We start from the raw sequence: 10,139 nt of genomic DNA, 5'->3' as shown, positions 1-10,139 counted from the left end.
AAATATCCGTTAAGTCCATTTGGCTCATGACTTCTCTTAGTCTGTCGACATCACTGTTTAATTTCTGTTTCCATGATCTGTCCATTGATGAGAGTGGTGTGTTGAAATCTCCCACTATTATTGTGTGAGGTGCAATGTGTGTTTTGAGCTTTAGTAAGGTTTCTTTTACGTATGTAGGTGCCCTTGTATTTGGGGCATAGATATTTAGGATTGAGAGTTCATCTTGGTGGATTTTTCCTTTGATGAATATGAAGTGTCCTTCCTTATCTTTTTTGATGACTTTTAGTTGGAAATTGATTTTATTTGATATTAGAATGGCTACTCCAGCTTGCTTCTTCTGACCATTTGCTTGGAAAATTGTTTTCCAGCCTTTCACTCTGAGGTAGTGTCTGTCTTTGTCTCTGAGGTGTGTTTCCTGTAGGCAGCAGAATGCAGGGTCCTCGTTGCGTATCCAGTTTGTTAATCTATGTCTTTTTATTGGGGAGTTGAGGCCATTGATATTGAGAGATATTAAGGAATAGTGATTATTGTTTCCCTTTATATTCATATTTGGATGTGAGGTTATGTTTGTGTGCTTTCATTCTCTTTGTTTTGTTGCCAAGACGATTAGTTTCTTGCTTCTTCTAGGGTATAGCTTGCCTCCTTATGTTGGGCTTTACCATTTATTATCCTTTGTAGTGCTGGATTTGTAGAAAGATTGTGTAAATTTGGTTTTGTCATGGAATATCTTGGTTTCTCCATCAATGTTAATTGAGAGTTTTGCTGGATACAGTAACCTGGGCTGGCATTTGTGTTCTCTTAGGGTCTGTATGACATCAGTCCAGGATCTTCTGGCCTTCATAGTTTCTGGCGAGAAGTCTGGTGTGATTCTGATAGGTCTCCCTTTATATGTTACTTGACCTTTTTCCCTTACTGCTTTTAATATTCTTTCTTTATTTTGTGCGTTTGGTGTTTTGACAATTATGTGACGGGAGGTGTTTCTTTTCTGGTCCAATCTATTTGGAGTTCTGTAGGCTTCTTGTATGTCTATGGGTATCTCTTTTTTTAGGTTAGGGAAGTTTTCTTCTATGATTTTGTTGAAGATATTTACTGGTCCTTTGAGCTGGGAGTCTTCACTCTCTTCTACCTATTATCCTTAGGTTTGATCTTCTCATTGAGTCCTGGATTTCCTGTATGTTTTGGACCAGTAGCTTTTTCTGCTTTACATTATCTTTGACAGTTGAGTCAATGATTTCTATGGAATCTTCTGCTCCTGAGATTCTCTCTTCCATCTCTTGTATTCTGTTGGTGAAGCTTGTATCTACAGCTCCTTGTCTCTTCTTTTGGTTTTCTATATCCAGGGTTGTTTCCATGTGTTCTTTCTTGATTGCTTCTATTTCCATTTTTAATTCCTTCAACTGTTTGATTGTGTTTTCCTGGAATTCTTTCAGGGATTTTTGTGTCTCCTCTCTATGGGCTTCTACTTGTTTATTTATGTTTTCCTGGAATTCTTTCAGGGATTTTTGCGATTCTTTCAGGCATTTTTGCGATTCCTCTCTGTAGGCTTCTACTTGTTCTCTAAGGGAGAACATTCATGTCTTTCTTGAAGTCCTCCAGCATCATGATCAAAAATGATTTTGGAACTAGATCTTGCTTTTCTGGTGTGTTTGGATATTCCATGTTTGTTTTGATGGGAGAATTGGGCTCCGATGGTGCCATGTAGTCTTGGTTTCTGTTGCTTGGGTTCCTGCGCTTGCCTCTCGCCATCAGATTATCTCTAGTGTTACTTTGTTCTGCTATTTCTGACAGTGGCTAGACTGTCCTATAAGCCTGTGTGTCAGGAGTGCTGTAGACCTGTTTTCCTCTCTTTCAGTCAGTTATGGGGACAGAGTGTTCTGCTTTCGGGCGTGTAGTTTTTCCTCTCTACAGGTCTTCAGCTGTTCCTGTGGGCCTGTGTCTTGAGTTCACCAGGCAGCTTTCTTGCAGCAGAAAATTTGGTCTTACCTGTGGTCCTGAGGCTCAAGTTCGCTCGTGGGGTGCTGCCCAGGGGCTCTCTGCAGCGGCAGCAACCAGGAAGACCTGTGCCGCCCCTTCCGGGAGCTTCAGTGCACCAGGGTTCCAGATGGTCTTTGGCTTTTTCCTCTGGCGTCCGAGATGTGTGTGCAGGGAGCAGTCTCTTCTGGTTTCCCAGGCTTGTCTGCCTCTCTGAAGGTTTAGCTCTCCCTCCCACGGGATTTGGGTGCAGAGAACTGTTTATCCATTCTGTTTCTTTCAGGTTCCAGCGGTGTCTCAGGCAGGGGTCCTGCCGCTCCTGGGCCCTCCCCCACGGGAGCCCAGAGGCCTTATACAGTTTCCTCTTGGGCCAGGGATGTGGGCAGGGGTGAGCAGTGTTGGTGGTCTCTTCCGCTCTGCAGCCTCAGGAGTGCCCACCTGACCAGGGGGTTGGGTCTCTCTCACCGGGTCTGAGGAAGGTATCTTTGTATCTATCTTTGAGCTGGATTTGAGGTCCTCTTCTGCCTTTGGCTCCAATGCAGACCATTCATGGGCTGTCCTGGCTCCCAGCCCCATCAATTCTGGAACCACACCATCAACTCTCTCACTCTGAAAACAGATCCTGGGATAGCTCAGCCGACAGAATGTGTGAGCCAAGTTGTTAGACTAAATCAACAAATACACTAATTTTTTTGTTGTTCTAGAAAACATTTGACAAAATGTACAATCTTATGACAAATTAATAAACAATTAGGTGGACATTAAAAGTGAAACCAGCAAAAAAAAAAGTGAAACCAGCGCCTAATGCACGTAGTTCGGAAAAAGCTAACAGGCAGAAAGCAGAAGGAAGGGGTTAAAAAGCGCTGGGGGTGGGGGGCTCCGAGGAAAGAGTACTTGTTTCTCTAGCAAAAGACCAGGGTGCAGTTCCTAGCACTCACATGGTGGTTCACAGCCATCTGTAACTTCAGTTCCAGGGGATCCTCCACACCATCTTCTGACTTCTGCAAGCACCAGGCTCCCACACGCGCTGCACATAAGTACATGCAGGCAAAACAAAAAACAAAAAAAACACAAAAAAACAAAACAAAACAAAACAAAAAAACAAACATAAAACCAAAGAAACAAATCTTTTTCAAAGTATCAAAGAAGAAACCAGTGAGTTAAAATAAAAAAAAGAATTGTTTCAACAATAATAAGGAACCAATAAATACATTTTTTAAATGTTAATAGAAAAACAGGAATATATAGAAATTATTAGGTAACCTTATCCGGAGAAAAGAAGGGAGAAAACACACACACAAAAAAAAAAAAAAAAGAAAAGAAAAGAAAGAAAGGGGTTGGGGATTTAGCTCAGTGGTAGAGCGTTTGCCTAGCAAGTGCAAGGCCCTGGGTTTGGTCCCCAGCTCAAAAAAAAAAAAAAAAAAAAAAGAAAGAAAGAAAAGAAAAAAAAAAGAAAGAAAAGAAAAAGGAAATAAATGTTGAGAAAACAACCACAGCTAGAAAGAATTAACATAATACTTACAGACTATTTTGCACAATTCCATTTGAGTAAGTTTTGGGGACAGTAAAGACCTAAGCAGAGAGGCTTCCTGTGAGGGATCCTGTGAGGTCATCTCTTGGTCACTGGAATGTTTGACCTGGTATGAGTGTCTTGGTTTGTCTGGTAGCCTTAGGGTCTTGCTGGACAGCCTACCAACTGACTTAGGACACCTTGGGCCATACAGCATCTACTCTACTGTAAGGGTTAAAGTTAACCTGTAAGCCTCACTTGCCCAAAGATAGAGAACTTCTGGGATGCTGGTGACTGTTGTGCTTGTAGGATAACAGGTCACATATCTCACTTTAATAATCAAGGTTGGTTGTTCAACGACACAGGCCGTGCAGGAGACAGTTAGGCAGGAAGCATGTTGGGATGCATGCTTGCCCCCTGTTAACAACCAGGCATCTCTACTGCATGCCGCCAGGGACCCAGTGACAACAGATGTCATCATATCCTCCACTGTGCACATGCTCCATCCCCCTATAAAAGGCCAATCCCTCCTCTTCCCTCTTTTCCCTCCACCCTCACCCAGAGCAGCCTTAGTATATCCTTCCCCGATAAACCTCCCATGTGAGATCTGTCACATGGTGTGACTTTAGGGCATCCATCGCTTAGATGGTAACATTCCCCAACTGGGTGAAGGCCAAAGAATGTAGCCTTGTGGGTTTGGCCTTTATAGGCAACTGATTGACTTAATTCAATGTCATTCTCTGGGAATTCTGTGTGTGGACCTGGCCAGTGTTCATCTTCCTGCCTGGTATTTAATAAATACTGATCTCTCTTCTCACAATTTTCAGGTTTAACACTACCTCGGTGGTGTGTGTGTGTGTGTGTGTGTGTGTGTGTGTGTGTGTGTGAATTGATGTGAGGCTAATCATGTCAATGTGCTTCAAACTCAAAAAAGAACCAGGCGAGCTGCCTTGGCTGGCAATATTCTTTGTTCAGGTCTTGCTGCAGGGAAGGGGCTATGGCTTCTTTGGAAGAGGAAAATGTAAGTGCTTAGAAGTTCCCTGGATTCAGCCCCTGTGTGCCCCTCCTCTTGGTTAGGTGTATTCTGTATTCTTTCATTATAAACAACTGTTAAACTTCTAGCAGATTCCATGAGTCCTAGTAAACGATTGAACCAGAACACAGTCCTGGGATCCCCACTTTACAAAACCGGATATAGTCCTGCTGTCTGTCTGGAAATGAGGTCCATTCAAACTGACTCATGCTATAGTCATTCTCCTAGTTGAAGCCAGAGCTTTACTTTGTTAACTTGTAAATCAGGAGATATCTGGAGAAGACTGGCAGTTCATGTGGAAGGAGGAGGAAGAGAGTAGGAAGGGAGAGACCGTTTATACAAAGGGTGAAGCGGGAGAGGGGAGGCTACAATTCAAATGCAAATTATAAAGTTGTTGGAGACACAGCTGGATGGTGGTGGAGGAAGAGGCAGGTGGATCTCTGTGAGTTCAAAGCCAGCCTAGTCTACAAGGAAAGTTCCAGGGGAGCCAGGAAAGCCAGGGCTATAAAGAAACACTGTTTCCTCCTCCTCCTCCTCCTCCTCCTCCTCCTCCTCCTCCTCCTCCTCCTCCTCCTCCTCCTCCTCCTCCTCCTCCTCCTCTTCCTCCTCCTCCTCCTCCCCCCCCTCCTCCTCCCCCTCCCCCTCCTCCTCCTCCACAAAAAAAACCCCCAAAAAACAAACAAAAAAAACCCAACCAACCAACCAACCAACCATACAAACAAACAAAAGACAAAAGTCTGTAGAAAACAGTTTAGAATAAGCATTGGAAAAACCAGTATTGTCAGCTTTCTCCAAGGACATGGATGACAACTGGTCACCTGGAAGGCCAGAGTGAAAAGTGACCACCAACCTGGTGATCCTTGGCTACTCCATTAGGAGCCTGCCCCTGGCTGAATTCACCCAACATCCTGACCAGTGGTTAGGCCTTAATCCTGCAGTAACTAGAGCACACCCCTGTGAAAGAGGCTCCCTGTGCTCTGCGTCCTGTACCGATAGAACCTATCCTTATGCTTAGGACCTTCTTTAGGCCCCAGACCTGAGCTCTGCTTCTCAGGCAGTAGCACCCATTCTTACTGTAAAGGTCACAGGCCACAGGTCTTACTAGGTTTAAATGCACAGCGAAAGTGAACCACAAGGTTGGTACCTGGAGGTCTTCACTCAGTGCCTGAGAAGACCGCACTGCCCCAAGTTTTATTTTTCAACTTTCCTGCTGCAGATCACTCCACAGCCAATGTGCATGTATGTGTGCGTGCGCGTATGTTCACGCGTGTGTGTCTGACACAATGTTACAATAATTAAAATAACATGGGGCATCTTGGAGTTGGAACAGATCAGGAAGTCCAGAAATACATAAATACTTATTGGGAATCTGGCTTATGATAATAGTGGCATTTCAAACCTTTGAGAGAAAATATGCATTATTCACTGAATAGGGTTGCAATGAGTGGGTGGCCATCTGGAAAAGCATGAAGTTGGATCCATGCTTTACTTCTTGTATCAGGGTCTACACCAGGAGGAGACAGTGATTTAAAATTTTTAAGATGCTGGAAGGAACTAGGGGAGATTTATGAATAAGCAGAGGAAATTGGGGAAGAAAACTTCATAGCATGACACTAACAAGCCACAAAGAAAAAAACTAACACATTTTTGGTTAAATCACACATTATGTATGGAAAAACCAATAAAAACAAATTTAAAAGGATAATGTCAAGCTAGGAAAAATATGCCAATATTCTCAATGATAAAGGCCTTCCGCTAACCAGAAAGCAAAAGGACATGCTCTGTGATAAGAAAATGGGCAAACGATAACAGCTAGAGACCATAAGAAAAAGTATAGAAACCTAAGAAGCTCTCATATTTATCACTTATGATAAAACCTATAAACTAAAACCAGGGAGATGGCATTTACCACTTTTTTTTTAAAGATTCATTTATTTAATGTATGTGACCTCACTGTCCTTTACACACCAGAAGAGGGCATCAGATCTCATTACAGATGGTTGTGAGCCACTGTGTGGTTGCTGGGAATTGAACTCAGGACCTTTGGAAGAGCAGTCAGTGCTCTTAACCACTGAGCCATCTCTCCAGCCCCATTTACCACTTGTTAATTACCAAATTGACAAAAAATTAAAACCGAATACATTCTGTCAGGGGTGTGACGAATAGATCAGTGTCACTGACGTATGGTGGTGATGGTGGAGTATTAAATCTGATTGTCTTTTATGAACAAACATACAATTATAGAAGCACATGTCTGATGACTGGCCCGCTGTTGTTAGGAATGTATTCTAGCTACTTTTGGACAAAGTTCAATAGGTACAAAGTTACTCTTTGTAGCATTTCTTGAAACAGTAGGAGATCAGAAATCACCTAAACACCCATTGAAACGGGTCTGATGGGGAGTTGGTCAGTGGGTAAAAGTCCTTTGCTTTATGGCTTTGGCAGTCTGAGTTCAATCCCCAGAAGCCATGTGAAAAACCTGGGTTCAGGGACCGGCTTCTGTCATCTTAGTACTCCACAGGGAGACGGGAGGCAGAGGCAGGAGAATCAGAGGCTTGCAGATCAGCTAGCCTGGGGTACACCGTATGGCGGAAACAAGGGAGATCCTGCCTCATGGAGGTGGGAGGAAAGAGTCTCCACAGATACCCACACTCACATGTATTAATAGTGTTATTAATATTAACTAATAGTAATCATGATAAGCCTAGCTGAGTGAACTGTACTATGCCGAGGCAGTGGGGCATCGGGAAGCCAGGAAGAGCTTCTAGTGTTTTATGTGCTGACTCAGCTCCCAGACATACTTTCAGGGGAGCAAGACAAGGCTCAGAATTGTCTGTCTCTGTGTCTCTGTGGGCTGGTGGCACTGTTCTTGTGAAACGTTTGTGAGGTGGGTGCTGAGATTCTGACCTGTCCTCCAGGGGAGGGGACAGGCATGGGGAGGTTGTCTGTCACCTACTTGCTGGTGAGAGGCAGTGTTAGATCCTGAACTCAACTAGTCTGCTCCAGGGGCAGGAGGACATGTCACTTATCGCTACTCACGTATCTATGAGTGTGTGCTGTGTGTGTGTATTTATGAAGATTGGTCATCATTGTTTGTACTGACAAGTGGATGCATCTGTGAGGGTGTTTCCAGAAGGTGTTTCCACTAAGTGGGTGGGAGTGGTCCCACTCCATAGGCTGGGGACCCTGATGGAGATGCAGTCTCTCTGTCTGTGTCTCTGTCTCTTTGTCTTTCTCTCTGTTTCTGTGTCTCTGTGTCTCTGTGTCTATGCCTCTGTCTCCCTCTCTGTTTTTCTATCTTTCTATCTCTGTGACTCTCTGTCTCTCTGTCTTTGTCTCTGTTTCTCTGTCTCCCTCTCTGTCTTTCCTTTGTCTCTGTGTCTCTGTCTTTCTCTCTGTCTTTATATCTCTGTCTGTCTCTGTGTTTCTGTCTCCCTGTCTTCCCGACCCCTCTCTGCTTCCTGCTTCTGGGAGTTAAGAAGCTTTGACCCCCATAATGCACCACTGGATGCCATGGAAGAGCTGGGGCCCTCAGGCTGGATCTAGCCTGGGGCCAAGTGGAAAAAGAGAGGAGAGCTCTAGTTGGTGGTGGCAGGCTTGGCTTGGCTTGGTGGCAGCTGTGGCTGGGAGTGCAGAGTGGCCTTCTGTGGGAGACTAGAAAGCTCTATAGGTGAAGGTGTTCTTCATGGCTCTGCACGGTGGAGCCCGATGAGAAGAGGCAGTCCACGGTTTTAAGGCATTTATTGTTATGGCAGAAAGTGGATGTGTAAAACTGTACCCCACTTCTCAGGGTGGGCCTGAGATTAAATACCCTTCACAGGGAGGAGTGTCTGGGAAGGAAAGTTCATTGACTAAGCCTCCAGGCCTATACGTACCTCATTAAAATGGAGATCTGTCTTGAGCCTAAATGACCTGTGGTCATGCCCTCTATCTGTGGAGGGGGTTGGGGATTTGCCTTTACATTACTGATGGCCACAAATGTATGGGGGGCTGTGGGTAGTGACAGGGGCCTGGTGCCCGGGAGTCAGGCGAAATGCCTACTGTCTGTCCCTTCAGGGTCACTGGGGCTTCTAGCCTTAACTTGACCAGGAACCAGGGTGCCTTTCTTGGTCCCACACTTACCCTTGGAGTTCAGACTAGATTTTTATTTGTTCTTGGTTTTTTTGTTTTTTGTTTTTTCCCCCCAAAATGTGTTTCTTGAGATAGTTCTCAGTCATCTCGAATCAGGTGCTTTTAGTGCTGCTTCCTCATGAGTGAGCATCCTGTCAGCTCGGTTTTCTCACCTGTAGGCTGACAGAATACAGTGGAGCAGCCATCATACAAGACTACCGTGTGCTCCTGGCTAAAGATGTTGGGGACTTTATAGCATCCTAGGTATTTCACATCCATAAAGTAGGAACTGGGGCTCTGTACCAGGTGCTTTTTCTTGTGTTTCCTCTTCTCCTCTTCTGGAGAGGAGTGAAGGAGAGGCATGTTCTCGTAGGGCGGTCATCACTGCTGGTTTTATTAAGACAGAACCTTGTTATATAGCCCAGACTGGCTTTAAGCTAGTATTTGGTAGCCCAGGCTGGATTTGAACTTTCAACCCTCCCAACTCAGCCTCCAGAGACTTGGCAAACATTAAGCATGTTAAAACACAATCTCACAGTCAAAATCTACAAAAGAGTGCATGATGAAATGTAACACCTCTCCCATTCATTTCCCATAGGCTGCCGGGGGTGGTTTTCTGATAGTGTGTTAGACTTTTCTTTACGGAGACAAGAGACATGCTGTGCCTTCCACAGGTCCCAGCCAGGCAGGGAGCAGCACGCTTTGAGGGCTTGCTTTGTGCTCTTCGGGGCTGTGGCTGGGGCAGGGTCTGGTTGTTTTCTGCTCAGTAAAGTGTTCCCTTGGGGCATGGAGACCTTCAGGGTTTTAAAACACTCTTGGTTCCAGCTCCGGTTAAATGACCTGCATGGTGTGCTGGAGAGGCCTCAACAGCAGCAGAGAGGAAACATCAGGGCCTGGGAGCCTGTGTGCGTCCCTCCCCCATAGATTTGTCAGAAAACAATCTCTTTTCTCTGCCCTTCCCTTCCCTTGCTTGCCCAGGCACAGCCTGGCGCCAGTTTGGGATGTGTTGGTGTCAGGTGTCAGGGCTGTGATAAAGGAAGGAGTCAGAGTGGCCGCCACCTCCTCCCTCAATCTGTAACCATGCCAGTCCCATGGACCACCAACCCTTTGACACACATACACGTTTGATCACACGATCACAACTGGGCGGAGTCTGTAACTGCATTAACCACCATGTACACTTCCAGGAGCGCCAGCAGCAACCACGTGGCCTCTTAGCCACACCACAGTCCCCTCTGCAACGGCAACCTTGCAGCCACCTTCCCAAGGTGTGCTACGGTGTCACTTAGGGCCCTGAGCAGGACTCCCCACACTCTATGCCAGATGCATGGAAGTCGAGCAGACAGGCTTGGGGGCTGATCCTGAGGGCTTTTAGTCAGGAATGGGTGGAGGCCCGCATTGACTGGGAGCAGTGGGTAGTTTTCCCAAGTGGAAGGTGTGTGTGTGTGCTGGGGGTCGGGGGTCGGGGGTCGGGGGTCGGGGATCGGGGGTCGGGGTTCACATCACTTTAGCTAT

At 45.6% G+C, this 10,139-nt stretch overlaps 1 protein-coding gene across 1 annotated transcript; it reads right to left on the bottom strand.

Moving 5' to 3' along the window:
- Nucleotides 1-8,747: 8,747 nt before the first annotated feature.
- LOC102552667 (40S ribosomal protein S27-like) lies at nucleotides 8,748-8,987 on the bottom strand. The gene has a single exon (XM_006250084.3). The coding sequence runs from the start codon at nucleotides 8,985-8,987 to the stop codon at nucleotides 8,748-8,750; it is 240 nt and encodes a 79-aa protein (XP_006250146.1).
- Between the last annotated feature and the right edge of the window lie 1,152 nt (nucleotides 8,988-10,139).

This window comes from Rattus norvegicus, chromosome 13 (assembly GCF_036323735.1).
Source record: "Rattus norvegicus strain BN/NHsdMcwi chromosome 13, GRCr8, whole genome shotgun sequence".
Lineage (NCBI taxonomy): Eukaryota > Metazoa > Chordata > Mammalia > Rodentia > Muridae > Rattus > Rattus norvegicus.
Note: the sequence above shows the minus strand (reverse complement) of the source record. Positions and strands in the feature narration are given on the sequence as shown.

Excerpts from the sequence above, each read along its gene's own strand:
- LOC102552667 (XM_006250084.3), bottom strand. The coding sequence starts at position 8,987 with ATGCCTCTCCTTCACTCCTCTCCAGAAGAGGAGAAGAGGAAACACAAG.